Here is a 15,924-nt window from a genome sequence, read left to right on the forward strand (position 1 = left end):
AACTCATTATATCAACAAACTAGAATATGATTCTGTAGATGATTTCAAGATTCATAGTTTGGCCACCTGCCCAGAAAACCTGTTAATTCATTGCAGCTGCAATTCTAGCCACAGCGACAATGGAGTAATGCTCCTAGAGCTCAATAGACGTTTCTTCTGAGTCATGATGTTGAGCTGGCCAAATTCCCTACCATCTCAATGACCGGAGCAAAGTCCTGCAGGTTTTGATTTACGTGCCAGAAAGTTTGGTAAAGCCTGTCCTTTGATATCTCCTAGAAAATCTTGAATCTGGTCGTTCTCCAAGTTATCCTCTCCAAGAGCCATCTGTCCTCCCCCAAAATGATGGACTTCATTTACCACTGATGAAGAGGGCTGCTTTCGCAAAGTCAAAAGCCATCCTTGCTCCTTCTGTTTCAAGTTAGGAGCTGGGGGGGGGGGGCAGAACGATGGAAGCAAGCATTCACAGCCAAGCCAAAGCTGTTTCAAAGGATGCTGAAGAGAGAGATTCATTCCGCAAAGGCAGCCTTAATGATGATTGGAAAGAGACTAGGTTTCCATTGGAGGAAACCAAGCAACAGGCACCTGGGTTAATGAGAATTATCCAGCTGCCCTGTTTGGCCCAGCGAGAATTGGCTTGAAGAATAATTCCAACTTTGGGTTTTCTACTTAAAGAAGAATATCAAAGTCCACAGGAACAAGCCCACCGGTGAATGGATTTCTTTCCTTTGCTTTCTTGCTTTCCCACAGATTTTCTACTGCTCTGTTTAACGGAGATGTTCAGAGGAATTGCAGCATGTGCTTTGGGCCACAGGCTTAAGGGTCCGGCACCTTATTTCAGCCCACTCTCTCCTTCAGCTTTCCTGGATCCTTCTGCTCTCCAGACAGATGAATTTCTGCTCTCCAATTCTCCTTACTCCAATGCAATTATTGGGGGGTCCTTAGTGCTCACTGAGCTTGGTTGTTTACTTGCATTCATTACCAAACTAGGTAACATCCTCAGTGATGATGAACTATGATGTTGCCTAGTTTGGCGAAGAAAGATCGGCAAGCAAGCAGCCAAGCTCAGAGAGCACTAAGGACCCCAGAGTTCAACCTTGAGCTGCAAATATTTTACCAATAATACAGTTATTGCTGAGAATTTTGGGACTTGAACCACACAATCTGAAAACACAGAATTTTGGAGAAGGCCAAAAGCTGTGTTTTATAATCATATAATTTTGTGCGTTCAAGTCAGACTCGATGCTAAAGACTGTGTTCCCAGAACATTTGTCCACTTTCTCCTTCTACAGTACATTTTTGACGGCGAGAACTGCCAGGGGCGAAAGATTGAGTCCATCATAAGACTGATTTATTGCTAAAATGCCTATCCACAGGAGTCTTCTCAACTAAAGAACAGCATTTGCTTGGAGTTAGATAAAGGTCAACGGCAATTAAAGGGGGTTGGACGTAGTCTGCTTGTGACTACATAGGGATTCCAGGCTGCTTCCTCTTTTCACCCTGCCTCCAGGTTCTGCCACTTCTCCCACAGATTGCAAATTAAGAGGGTTTTAAGGGGAAGGGACTAACTTTTATATGTGGGTATGTCTCATCAGTGATCAGCCAACTTTTCTGTTATGTGCATTTCACTCCTATCACTCCCAAATCCCTCTAGAGTGTGATGTTCTCCCTATAAAATTTTCACTAGACTGCTGACATTTGGGAGATTTTTACCCATGCTTATTTTTAATTATACTTGAAATGAAAGGGGAAGTTTGGGATACCAATCAAGCTTGTTTTCTAAGCTTTAGAAGCCTGCACATATTGTCCCCATAAATCTGCATCAGACTACAAAACATAAAATGACAACAGTACCGGAGAGAGTTATATATTGAAGATTAGCAGTGGATCATGGCAGAAACATTTTCATTTATCCTTTACATTACAGGGTATTAAGTACATTTTCTTATGGCATTTCAAAAATTCTATTTTTTTAGTAGTTAAATAGACGACCCTCTCCCAAAAACTGTTAGAACGGTTAGGACAAAACTCTTCTAAGTCTTTTTGTTTATTTGTTTTTTTTTTTTTTAAAAAAAAAACACCCATCCAGATGCCAATTTTGATCCTGTCTAATGAAGCATAATAAAAGCTTTCAGTCTGTGACCCATAAACTATTTCCAAGGATATTGCAGACATAACCATTTAGAATGACAAAGGGGAAAAAATATCAGCTCTAAAAATGAAACCTTGCAAAGTACAATAAGGGATGTGAAACAAGAAGCAACTGCCAGGGGCAGCTGCTGAAGGCAGAGCCTGGGTTACACTATCAAAAATTAACAGAATAACAGAGTTGGAAGGCACCTTGGAGGTCTTTTAGTCCAACCCCCTCTCAAGGAGATCATAGGGTTAGGTCACCATGAACTCGGAGAGCAAAGTGGACATCGCCAACAAATTTGGAGTGCTTGGTTATGTTTAGGAGTGCACTGACTTTTCTAGGCTGCCCTATCTATTTTTTCCTGGTAAAATACATGGGAAAATCCCATTGGAGGAAAATTCCAGACAAGTGGCTGTCCAGTCTCTTCTTAAAAACTCCAGTGATGGAGCACTCACAACTTCTGGAGGCAAATCATTCCACTGGTTAATTGTTCTCACTGTCAGGAAATTTCTCCTTAGTTCTAGATTGCTTCACTCCTTGATTAGTTTCCACCCATTGCTTCTTGTCTTACCTTCTGGTGCTTTGGAGAATAGGTCGACCCCCTCTTCCTTTGTGGAAGCCCCTCAAATATTGTAACCCTGCTATCATGTCCCCCCTAGTCCTTTTTTTCACTAGACATACCCAATTCCTCAATTTTGGTAACCCAGGGATCCATTTTAGGAGTTGGAATGCTCTTTTTCTTTCTTTTTTAACAGGGTCTTCAATTTCCACCCCAATCCATTCTCTGTAAGAGGGATGAATCATAACATCTGGGAACATCCTATATGCTGATGTTTATGCAGATCCCAAGTAAATGCTACTGCAGGCAATGGGATCATATCAACAGCAAGAAGAGAATTCAGAAGAAAGATCAACATCCTTGGTAACTGTTCCAGCGCTGTTCCCCTAATGCAAAGAAATGACAGCTCAGGGCAAAAGTCAAAGATGGCATTTGAGGAATCACAGCCATCTGAAAATCTTTTTGAACTGCAGAAAGGAAAGCAAAGGGTGTGTGTAAGAGAGAAGTTGCAGCTGGAAAAGGAGGAGAATTCAATCAAGGGAGAGGCAGAGCTTTGCTCCCGGAGGGTTTAATGTTGAGCCGCTCAATGAAGCCAAGTACAATTATTTAAAATGAGCCCGACATCAAATTGATTCTTGGCCTTGGAGGGCCAAGAATGTTAGGGCAGATTTCTTGTGTGCTTCCCTGGATTCTTTCACATCCAGAATCACACATGGAAAAGGGAAAATGTATGGGTCAATCTTTGAGGAAGGACACCTCACTTAGAGGACATGTGAAGGTGGGTTGAGTCTGAAAGATGAGGAACTTTGGTGACGTTGGAGGCCTCCTCTTTCCAAAGCTCTGGAGGGGGCAGGTAGACAGGTTGGGTTGGGGAAGGTCTTCAAAACATTTGGGAAGCCTCTTCCTTTCTATTGCTTAGAGTGGGAAGGATTTCCACCCAGCCATCTATCCCCAAACCAAGCAAAAAATAGAAAAAGCTCTAAAGACTACCACTTCCTGCATTCACCTTACATCAGATCTCCAAAAGTATTTTGACCAACAAAGAACTTAACTGCACATTCAACGGAGTTGCTCTCCTTTCTTTTATGCACGGTCATCTCTTATGTATGTTGGGAATCTAGTAAGAATTGACTGAGGTAGGATCTTTAGGTCTGGTTAGAAACAGGCCCCTCAACTGTTGTCTAAACTACGCATGAGGGGCCAAACCATGGACAAGGTTGCTTAGTGACAAGGAAGGAGGAAGGAAGGAAGGAAGGAAGGAAGGAAGGAAGGAAGGAAGGAAGGAAGGAAGGAAGGAAGGAAGAAAGGAAGGAAGGAAGGAAGGGGAGAAAGGGAGAAAGGGAAAGGAAGAAATGAGAGAGAGGCAGGAGAGAAGAAAAGGAAAGGAAAGAGCAACTTGGTTATCAGATGAAGGGTCTGCATGTAACATGGCAAAATAGCCAGCAGAAGAATACAGAAGAATAACAGAGTTGGAAAGGACCTTGTAGGTCATCCAGTCCAAGACAGTTGCAAGACTCAGTATTAAACCTAAGAAATACCCATGGATGCTAATAAGGGGAAGGAAGGAAGGAAGGAAGGAAGGAAGGAAGGAAGGAAGGAAGGAAGGAAGGAAGGAAGGAAGGAAGGAAGGAAGGAAGGAAGGACCACAATTTGATTAACAGAAGGAGGAATGGCTTGAGTCTGCAGAATGGAATGACAGAACCCAAGAAGGATATTCTGAGCAGGCGGGGCAAAGAGGATTTCCCAAAGACTGAGAATTTTCAAACCTATCTGGCTCCAGCAATAACCACCGAGTTGGGCACGTGAGTGATTGAAAGCCCATTGTACAAGGCAAGCCAGCCAGTTCTGCTTTTCAGGTCCCATAACTTAATCCCCCCCGACATTCTGTTTAGCATAGAAACTCCCATAATAGAAGCTAAACTCGGATTTCTCCACCCAGGAGAAGATCAATTCCTTGGATTTGGAATGAGGCCCCCCTGTGCGATTTTCATGGTGCTGACTTTCTCCTGAAGATCTCAAAAGAGCTTCTGTGCCTGGAGATACTCCCACTTTTGCTCTTTTATGCTGATTATTAAAGGCACAGATTTCTTGGAAAATAGGATCATCTCCTCCGATGCAAGCTTATACTCTGATTTCTCTGGAGACGGTATAAATCCTTTGCAAGCTTGGAGGGAGAACCTGTTTTCAAGATCAAACATTGTACAATATGTTGCCCTTCTTCAGCATTTGAAGACCTAATTAACTGCAGCACAGAGATGGTGACTTCCACTTCTTGCATTAGAGTAATATCTCTCAACTTTGACTCCTTGAAGAAGAGTGGACTTAACAGAATAACACAGTTGGAAGGGACCTTGGGAATTTTCTAGTCCAATGCCCTGTTCAAGCAGGAAATCCTTTCAAACAAATGGTTGTCCAACCTTTTCTTAAAAACCGCCAGTGTTGGAGCATTCACTGCTTCTGGAGGCAGATTGTTCCACTGGTTAATTGTTCTGACTTCCAGGAAATTTCTCCTTAGTTCTAGATTGCTTCTCTCCTTGATGAGTTTCCATCCATTGCTTCTCACCCTGCGCTTTGGAGAATAGCTTGACTCCCTCTTCTTTGGGGCAGCTCCTGAGATATTGGAAGACTGCTATCATGTCACCCCTCATCCTTTTTTTCATTAAAGAAAATCACTTCAACGCCCAGAATTGCCCAGCCAGCTTTTCATGTTTTTTTTTTTTAATTCTAGGAGTTGAAGTCCACATCTCTTCAAGGTGTCAAGGTCGAGAAACGTCATGTTAGGAGAGCCATCCTGGCCAAACCCAACTCCATGCTCTTGCAATCTCCTGAAAAGCAACTTAAACTAAGCCAAAGAGAAAAGTAAATTCTGAAAGAAAGACAGGCCGAAGTGGAGAAGCTGAGCCAACACTTGAGGCACACGCTTTCTTTTGCCTGCCCCCATGAGCTCAGAGGGGGGAACTGTCTTTTCTACAATGGAAGCTGACATGAAAGGCATAAAGGGACAAAGAACCTCGGGCTCCATTGGAGAGGTGACCATTTTATGTGTGATCCTACCAGCACACCTAAGGTTAAAAGTGCCTTGCAATGCAAAACATCTGCAGGGCATGGGTTGACCTCCTTCTGACATAAGCTTTTAGGGGTTACCTAGCAATGTGTGAAGTGTTAACCAATTACTGGCAGGCATATACGAGTGGAATAAAAAATTATATCCTAGTGGGGCACCATTAAAAAAAAAGGCAATAGGCAACTATGAGTCCAGAGAAGCTTCACGTGATGAAAGAGAAGCAGGCATGAGCTGATGGCATTTATCCCAGCTGGAATAAATGTATTATACACTAAAATTCCAAAACACAAGCCCTAAACATTATTAAACTAATAAAAAAATGTGAACCATAGAGCAGATGGGTAAGCTTCATAAAATCCCAAATACGTTGGTTATAAATATATGTCTTTGTAGCCCATTTTAGCTAGATCGGACGAGTTTCAACTAGCATTTCCTCTTGAGAATGAACTCAGCAACAATAACAAAGAACAGTGAGTATCTGTGTCCTGCATCATAAGAGGCAACCATTAATATCTTGAGTTTAGAGCCGAAATGTGTACTCAGCGAGCATTATTATAGAGAAGTGGTACTCTAATGCAAGAGGGAAGCAGTAACTAAAGAAAAAAAAGGAGACCAGTCAAGATCACAGAATGCTTCTCTGACAAAACGTTCCTTCATTTCATCAATCCATTTCTTTACAAGACGACTATGGCCACCAAACTCACATAATCACAAGGCAGCACACAACAAATAAATCCCCAAGTCAACATGGAAAATTAAAAACAACAACCAAAAATGAAATCCGTAAACACTTCGAACAAACACACAGCTGGTGACACCCATTGTGGAATCCACTTCCCCAAAGGGAAACCGTTTTTGCATGAAATGATTTTTGATTTTCATGAAAACGTCACTTGTAGGTGGAATGCTTTGACCGTCCCAATTGTAAACATGTGAAAGAAGGAGCTGTAGATTAAAAGAGCATCCATGGATCGAGAGAAAGAATTTGGCATTTTTTCTCTTTTTTCTAGAAATCGATCTCTTAGCAAATGTGCTTCCCTACTTTGCAGCCGAAGCCAAGTAAAGATTAATTTGAGCTGCTAAGAGGATTAGGATGATTACATTAGGTTTTCTTTCTTTTTATTTCTTTATTTCTTTTCTTTTTTTTTCTTTTCTTTTTTTTTTTGCATACCTGGCCCTCCACGATCCACTTAGAAACTGAGGTCTTTCCATCATATCCAGGCCGGAACTGAAGAGTTGCAGATCGAGGGCTGATGTTTGAGATGACCAAATTGGAAGGTGCACCAGGAAGCTCTGCAGAAGTCAACAAGTCGAATAAAAAAGAGTACTCAGAGCAGAAAAATAAACTTATGGCTCAATTTTGGGACTGCTTGATCCACTTTACAGGACAGAATTGAAGTCAAGGTGATAAACAGAGCTTTGTGAATCCATCTAGCCCACATCCTTTCTCCAAAAGAGTGATCCATCACTTGCCTCTAGGGAGATCACCAGTATTCCTGTCCAGTGTGTTGCCTCTCAACTAGACAGCAGCACAATTAATTGGTTTTGGAATCAAAAATGATCTCCTAAGGCTACCAGAAAGCCTTTCGTACCTTAGTAAGCCACCACCTCAACATAGCTGACTCTTAGTTGGGAACTGCCTTGTCCCAATTGTCCCACTTAAAGTGTAATTTCAAAGGCCAGCCTAAATAATTAATCTGTAACACTGTAGTCCTGCTCTTTCTATACACAGTAAGCAAGGCTCAAAAGATGTTTGGGGATGGAGCATCAAATTTAGTCAGAAACTGAAGCTGGAAGGTCTCTCATTCCTTTGAATGGGGCAAAAAAAGAGGAATAAGCCAGCCTGGTCCATCTCTTGTTCTATTTCTCCTTTTCCAGCTTGTTAGATTCCTCGCCTTTATCCCTGTTGACATTTCTACAGAGATAGATGCCAGCAAAGTATCAGGATTAGCTGCTTTCTCTTTAATCTTTTTTTAAAGTCAGTAGGAAAAGAGGCTTTCATTAACCTTGCAAAGCCCCCAATTTTTACATATCAGGACAGCCCATCAGCTGCAATGCCTTCAGACCAGTAGAAAGCAGTGCTTCCCAACCTTGGCCACTTGAAGATGGGTGGACTTCAACTGCCAGAATTCCAGGCTGGCTGTGGAATTCTGGAAGTTGAAGTCCACACATCTTCCTGTGGCTAAGGTTGGGAAACACTGGTACAGAATGTAGAATAACAGAGTCGGAAAGTGAGAACTTGGAGGTCTTCTAGTCCAACCCCCTGTTCAAGCAAGAAACCTTATCCCATTCCAGACAGATGGTTGTCCAATCTCTTCTTAAAAACTCCCAGTGATGGAGCACCCACAACTTCTGGAGGCAGGCTGTTCCTCTGATGAATTGTTCTCACTGTCAGGAAATTTCTGCACCCGATTTTAATTTTATTTTTTAATTTTTCCAAGTCGTTCTTGTGTCCCTGAACAACCCCTGGGCGCTAAGCTCAATTAAATGCAACTCTGATGTATTTCTTGAGCATCTCCGAATGCTGCTTGACCAACCTGGGGGGACGCCGGATGAGATGGTCGATGAAGTGATCAAGCCAGTTCCCTTTGCTGTCCTGGCTGCTACTTCGATGGTGTAGGTCGTGAGAGACGACAGGCCTGTGATTTTGTACTCGAGGGTTGTGTTCGCCAGCGTACGAACCAGGCGAGATTCATTCCTGCTGTAGACCTCCCAGGAGATTTGATAGCCTGGAGGGAAACAAAGGAAGAGGCAATAAACCAAGCTGGTACTATCAGAAGCATCTTCTAAAGGCTCTTCCTGTGGAGCTTGGTTAAAGGACATCTCCCAGAACTGAGCAAGGAGCTCCGGAGGTTTTCATTACTTCAGCTGGAGAGGGAAGTGCTTCCATTTAAGAAAACTCTGCCTGGTAATGAGAAGCCAGCTATCAGAAATCAGTCTTCTGCCAGCTTCTTTGGTCTGCTACCTTGACGAGCTTCAAAATACATGGAGAAGCCATGTCTCTCAACAGTATTGGTCACCTTACAACTAAGGACATGTAGCTTGACCTCTTGAACTTCATCCCTTCAATGGCCCTCATAGGCATCAAGAAAAGTCTTCTCTTCTGTATTAACTGCAGTAAGAACTGTATTTGCCCAATATTGGAAAAATGAAAACTTACCAACGGAAGAAGGACTAATTAAGAAAATTTTAGATAGTGCAGAAATGGACTGATTGACATTAAGGATAAAAGAGAAAGAAGACTCAGTGTACTTTAGAACATGGGACAATTTTTATCAATGGCTAGAGAAACGAGATAGAGAGAAAGGAACGTAATATGTACCATATAACTAGCATGAATACATACTAGTAAGAAGAAGACTATTGAGTGATTAACTAACATATTTGACCACCATCACCCAAAAAAATCTCTCTTCTTTAAATTACTGAATGGCCCTGATTTTCCTCCATTTCCTTTCAGAACTGATTTAAGGACCTGCTTCTTAAAATGTGCCCTATTTTATGCCGGGAGACCTGAAATGCACCTCAGTTTATCAATTAAATGTTTTCATTCTCCAAAAGTTGTTTGTAACCAGAAGATCTAAAGCGTGAGAACAGCATCAAGTGAAGATGCTACATTTTCTTTAAAAAAAAAAAAGACATTCCTTTTGCCCAATACTTCAACAAATAGAAGAAGGGAATGTGATGGATTGTGTACTTGCAGGAGCAGTGGGGAGGGGGGGTTGGCAACTCCCCAAAAGAGGCCCAGATTAAGAGATTGTGCAGCTCCAAACTGGATGGGGAAGAGGGGAAGAGTTTCAGAGTAGCCACTCTCTAGGATATCTCAGAATATATCTAGAAGGATATACTTTTAGTCTGGCAAGATTCTGTCCCTTATCATAGAATTATAGAATTATAAACTGGAAGGGACCTTGGAGGTCTTCTAGTCTAACTCCCTGCCCAAGGTAGGAGAACTTATTCCATCCCAAACAGCTGGTTGACCAATCTTTGCTTGCAAACCACGAGCAATGTTGGTCTATCTGGAGCTCCCCAAAGGACCAATGTCCATCTCAGAAGGATTGTGTGTCCAACCTATGCCCAGGACTTTTGCAGAATACTGCTGTTTGAGCCTGCAGTGCGTGCCTCTACTTTTATACATCAATTGATGACTTTCCTTTAAACAAGAACAAAACACTTGGAATCGCTTTCTCTTGATCGGTTTCTATCGAGGCTCGGAAGTCGATTGGTGAGGCCGATTAACTGCCCTTGATGGATCTTCTTGTACAGTAGTGTAAGCAAATAAAGAATTGAACTCAATTGGATCTCACTGTCTCGTCTCTGGGTTGGGCCGGACAGGGAAACACCGATGCAAGACAGGCAGAAATGTTCTCTTCAATGAGAATCAAAGGAAGCAAATGAGATGCTAATTGGCCAATGGGAACGCATTGCAAAGTCTGAAAGAGTGGAAAATGCCTTTGTTCTGTGTTGCTGCCCTAGCACAGGCTCTGCACGCCTGGCAAATCATTTTATCTTGTCATTTCAAGCCACGTCAAGCAAAGCCATTATCCCCCTGTGTTGAAGACCTAACCCTCTACCTCACTTGCCTATTGTAGACTTCTGGGGCAAGCTATTAATGCTTTTCTTCTGTTCTTTCTCCCTGCTTCCATCAACTTCCACGAGGTCCTGATTTTTCTCAATTCCGCTTCTGATTTTACTTGTTCTCTTCTCTCCCTGATTCTGAACCCTCCGTAACAACTTCATTCACCCTGGAACTCTTTTATGAACCTTGCTGGTGTTCGTGCCCCTAGAGTGCCTAGGGGGGGGGGGAAACAGGCTTGATTGCATCTTCCTTGGTGATTAGGCCTGGGGGAAGACAAGGCAGAATCTCTGGAAGCGAGGTGCAGCAGAGGACAGGCAAAAAAGCATCAAGAGGCTGGAGTGATTTCTCCCACGAGCAAAGGAGACTTGGGCAGATGTAATAGATCTCAGAGGAAGAGGGAAGCAAATAATAGAGAACTTGACCGAAGGGCTCAAAAATATGCAGATGGATTGCAAAGGGAGAAGCAAGACCAGATGGAGATCCTTGAGCTACCAAAATCGTGGCTGCAAATGTTGTATTGGCTGCAAACATTGTGTTGGAAGGAGGGCTGGGTGAATCTTCCTCCAGCCAGAATGACCGATGCCTTTAATTTCTTTGACTTGTTGCCTGGATTCAGCAAATTATTTGTAATGAAGAGTCGCCTGTCGGAGAATTGGCTCATGATAAATAAGAGGAATAACCTAGGAATAGGCTGATGAAGGCAGGCCTTACATTTTTAACCTTCCTAAAGAGGTGTGAATCCCTATCGGGTTCAAGAGGTTCTTCAGCACTCATCCAAGCATCACGTGACCATGTCAAAATGCCCTGGCACCGTGTGGTCCATCAAGTAGATCGGCTGCTGATAACAACAACAACAATCACATCAGTAGGAGAAAGCTTTGAAGCTGGAAAAAGGAAGCATGAACTAACACGCAGAACTAAGCTTGTAGAAGACGTCTTGGGGGCCCAGTGAATGAGGCAGATAAAAAGAACTCGGAAAAGCAAATTAATGATGTTTTCCTTCTTTTGAAAAAAAAATAACGTCAAAAAATTATCAAATGGGACAAATGAATGGCCAAAAGTACTAATGAAATTGAGAAGAACAGATCTGATCCAAGGCCAAGCAGCTAAGAAGCATCTCTTTATACACTGGCCTTAGTAGCTTCTCCCTAAGCTGTGGTGTAACTGAAATGAATGACCTAAGGAGCTTCAGAAATAATTTTCTGTTGATCTGGACTAAATTCTGGATGAGAGAGCTGTACACCCAATCACCAACTGTCCGCCTGCATCCAGGCCCTCATAAATCAGAATTTATTGAGAGAACGAGGAAGATACTGAAATTTACAATGGGCAATTCACCAAAAACTGGCTGGTTCCCTCTGGTGCCCCCGTGTTTTCTTCTTATTCCATGGATTAGATTTAAAGACAAAGTCTCAGAAAATGGCATCGTCACAGCAAAGTGACAAAGGAGGAATCTCCTAGGAATTCTTAGCTTTCTGAGCAGTGTTATCTAAGCCACCTAATCCTTCGCAAGCAGTGAATGATTTTTGTCGCTTCCAGTCTTTCAGCCTAAAATGCGACGTTCCTCACAATACGAGATGGTTTCCAGTAGTGACCATAGCAGGGGATCCAAATCTGCAAGATGGTGAGCGTGGCATCACGGTCCAAGCTTGGATGGTGACACCATAAACAGCATCTTTGAGATACGAATCCTCCCTGAAGATGATCCCATGATTTCGTCTTATAAAGCTAGCCTGGTACATCTTTACACCAACATTATTATCATAAATATAAAAGCGCCTCCTTTTTGGGACAATGGAGTTAGCTTTCTACATGTGGTGGAATCTCCAGATAGACTGGAGGGAGGAGTTAAGAGGGGCCCAAGCTTAGAATCCTTGCGCTATAGAAAACGGCACAGGGTGATCTCCACCAAAATCCTTGAAGCCGTATCTTGCAATTCTGAAGGGAATGCAGTTAGTCTGGCAAGATTAAGGCCAAACAAAAGCAACCATAACTCAAGAAGAGCCACAACAATAGTTGTATTGCTAGTCAACTATGTTACAAGAATCTTGCTAGACTGATTGCATTCCCTCGGGAATGGCAAGATAATGCTTCAAGTATTTTGGTGGAGGTCCAGCAGTGTAAAGACTCTAAACTTGGGCCTCTCTTGACCCGTCCTTCTAGTCTAGCTGGCGATTCTACCACACTATCTCAGTTACTGAAAATCTATGCTACTGCGGAATTTTTTCATTGAGTGACCTGTGGGTCAGTGAGTCTTTTCTCCACTTCTGGTGTCACCTTCGTGAGTGATATATCCCAGCTCCTCACTTGCAATCTCCCAGCACCATGAGATCAAATCAGCTGGTCAAATTTCATAGGGTCATTTTGTGTTCCTCAAAGTGAAGGAGGGGAGCATGTGAGCATCTCCAAGTTCTTTTCTCTCTTCCACCCATAAACATCCTCTCCCATCTGGGGATTTGGAATCAAGATTTGAATTGAGGTGAATTAAGATGAAAGGAGAACAGAAGACCTTTAGAAGGAAAATTGATCCCACTTCAAGGTCTAAAACTCAAATCATCTTCTGCCATCTTTAAAGCTCCCGAAAACCATGGTTGAAAAAAAAATTCACTCGGGTTTCCATGGAAAGGCAAGAAACTAAATTGTGGACACTTAGCTCCTTCAGTTCTATTTCATTGTTTTTTCATCATTTTTAACTGGATATGCTGGAGGAGGAATAAACACTTTGTCTATGCAACATAAATTATTTTCCCTAGAATGATGGAGCATTTTCTTTTTCTGTCCTTGGATTTAAGGTTCATTTATCATAATAACAAATGTTTGCTAATAAACCCTTCCATTGCCTACTGTAGCTCAAATGTATAATGTGAATAAGAATAGTATACTCACAACGCAGAAGATATGTGAAACCATTACACGGTTCTGGAAGTGTAAGTGGCAGAAAGGTCCATTACTACAACATTCCAACCATAATGGAACAATGAACAGCGAGATTATGTTCTGAATCTCACCAAAATGAAGTGGAGAAGTGGAGAAGTAGAAGGGAGCAGTGACCTTCTAGGTCCTACCATGTTTGCGAAAGAAGCTTATGGATATATTTGCTCAACAGAGAAGCAACTCAACAAGCTATTTTCCGCTTTGGAGAGCGAGACAACATCTTAAGATGCCATGACTCTCCTTGGTGTAAATTCAGGCATCCCTCTAATCTCAGAGGGGTGGTAGAAAAGTGGAAAGTGTGGTGTGTACCTTTGATGGTGGTGGAAAGACATGATATTAAGTAGGTTCAAGACTGGTGTAGTTGTGTGTTGTCCCACAGATTCCTCTTGGCAAGGTCATTATTGTCAAATAGCAGTATACTGGTCCTCATACTCTCCAACCACTCATTGGTGCTCTCAGCTCCAGAGAAGTCAAAGCCAAGATCTTAACATTTTCCTCTCAGCCAGAGGCTCTTCACAGATACAAATTCCCTGAGCAGAGCAATTTCTCTAGCCTTCCCTTTCTACATTCACAGGCCCAATTGCCCCCTCTGCGATTTTCTTTGCAAGGTGTTTTCTAACAGCTCTTTGCTGATACTTGCCTGTAATGATGCCGTTTCTCTCAACAGGTTCTTGCCAGCTGACCTTGAGTGAAGTGTCCAGAATTTCTGTGAAGCTCAGGTGTCCCACCGTTCCTGGTGCTGGCAAGAGGAAAAGGAACACACACAAAAAAAATCTGTTAATGGGGGAAAAGCTTCTTTCATTTGGGATCAGATTCAGGTCAGCGGTTTGAGGATTGAAGAAACAAAACAGCCAGCAGCGAGGGCTGGCTGAGAGTGAGAATCTGAGAGCTGTCAGAAACATCGAGGTGCTAAAGATGATTGTGGTTATCACTGGTATGAATGCTTTTCCCCACTTCATCCCAACTGCTCACTCAAGGGACTGGGATGGATTGGACAGCACAGATTTATAAATAGAAAGAGGGATGGTCTTCTCTGAGCTTGGGAAGAAGGAGAGAGGTTTGGAAAACTCTGCAGGCTCAGAACCTTTGGGGTGAGAGTTTCTCCGTCATTTGGAAGAGACTAATTGTCAAACCACAGCTTAGTGCAGTGGTTCCCAACCTTTTCTATAGCCCGTGCCCTACAACGCTTCTGATATATTCTCGCACCCCTTACAACAGTTCGAAATAAGGACAACAAATTATGCACATACACTATAATTTTGAAAACCCAAGTTTTTGCATCCTCTGGTTGGGAACCCTTGGCTTAGTGAATACCAGAGTCGGAAGAGTCCTCGGAGGACACTTAGTCCAACCCCTTGCTCAAGCAGGAGCTAACCTCTTGCCCAGCTGGCAAAGAACAAAACAAACCCAGCAGTAGCCAAGAATAACTGGCTGGGGGCCATGCTAGTTAGATGGATGCTGAAAATGCTGGATCAATCGGGCTGGCTTAATGGGCACCAGAGGAAATTCTGAAGCCTTCAAAACAGATGATGTCTGGAGAAGGTAATCCAGAGCACCCATTCACCCTTGCCGCTCTGCATTTCTTGTAAACCCCGTATAAAATTAAGTGACACAGCAAGCCTTACTTATCAGATTAATCCCTTTTCTGGGTTTACAGGATAGAATAGATCTGAAGCTCACCCAAAGAGGTGCCCCTGCCTATAAGACAAACAACCAAGATCAAAACAAGTCACATTTATGAACGTGGCTCCATGGCAGCAAGGAGATCCTTCCTTAACCTTGTTAATTGGGTTGTGTGAACCCAGACAAGGAGGCTTTCGCTGATCAGGCAGACATTAATTATCCTCTCCTCCCTCAACTTTCATGAATGAGCTAAAGAATGAGTTACATTCTGGAACTGTTGCACACAGCTGTGTATCTCTGTGGTTTAGCCCCTCCACAATTGCAAATCTTGCAGGCGTTGACAGGCAGACAGCCTAATTCGTCCTACCCAAATTTTGCATTTTGCAGGAGCTCAACCCCAAATATAAAATAAGATATATACACATATATACAAGATGGGCTTGTTCCCGTTGGCAAGCTGCGAGGTGATTGTGTGAGAAATGCTGGAAAGCAGAAATCCTTGTGAAATATACCGAGATCAGCGAGAAAAGCTGCTATAACTCAGCGAGGATTGGACAGGACCAGACCTCGGTATGTTATGCCCAGGGGTATCTGCTTGTTGAAATGCTCTAACCTGGATGGTTAAAAAAAAAAAAAAAAAAAACAGGCTACCCAAATCCTCCAGAGGAAGCCCTGGATTTCAGAAAGACCCTCTTGATGTTTCAATATTGTCTTTCAAGTGTCCCTTCTGCTTGGCTAATATGAATCAATAATTCAACCTGGTGATTCATTTATCTCGTCTGTATCTCAAGAGAACTCTGGAGCTGCCTTTAATGGGTTCTCAAACAGGGTCTCAATCAGGCTCTGTCCACCCAGACCAACTCTTCCTGGTTTCCATCAACATGTCGTGAATCTCAGCCCCAAACATCCGGGAGATCAGCAGGAAGAAAGAGATCCGAATGCATATTAACTGTATGTTTTTTGAGACCTCTCTCTCTCTCTCTCTCTCTCTCTCTCTCTCTCTCTCTCTCTCTCTCTCTCTCTCTCTCCCTGTG

The 15,924-nt window shown here is 42.8% G+C and overlaps 1 protein-coding gene across 2 annotated transcripts in view; it reads right to left on the reverse strand.

Moving 5' to 3' along the window:
- SDK1 (sidekick cell adhesion molecule 1) overlaps positions 1-15,924 on the reverse strand; it is a 301,817-nt gene that overhangs the window by 76,977 nt on the left and 208,916 nt on the right. For both annotated transcript variants that reach the window (XM_039360268.1, XM_039360267.1), the window contains exons 20-22: positions 13,908-14,006; positions 8,292-8,483; positions 6,926-7,047 (exon numbers count right to left, since the gene is read on the reverse strand). In XM_039360268.1, coding sequence (XP_039216202.1) covers positions 6,926-7,047; positions 8,292-8,483; positions 13,908-14,006 — 413 coding nt within the window. The remainder of the gene's footprint in view (positions 1-6,925; positions 7,048-8,291; positions 8,484-13,907; positions 14,007-15,924) is intronic.

This window comes from Crotalus tigris, unplaced genomic scaffold, assembly GCF_016545835.1.
Source record: "Crotalus tigris isolate CLP2741 ecotype Arizona unplaced genomic scaffold, ASM1654583v1 scf7180000019173.45859301935:6455823, whole genome shotgun sequence".
NCBI classification, from domain to species: Eukaryota; Metazoa; Chordata; class Lepidosauria; order Squamata; family Viperidae; genus Crotalus; species Crotalus tigris.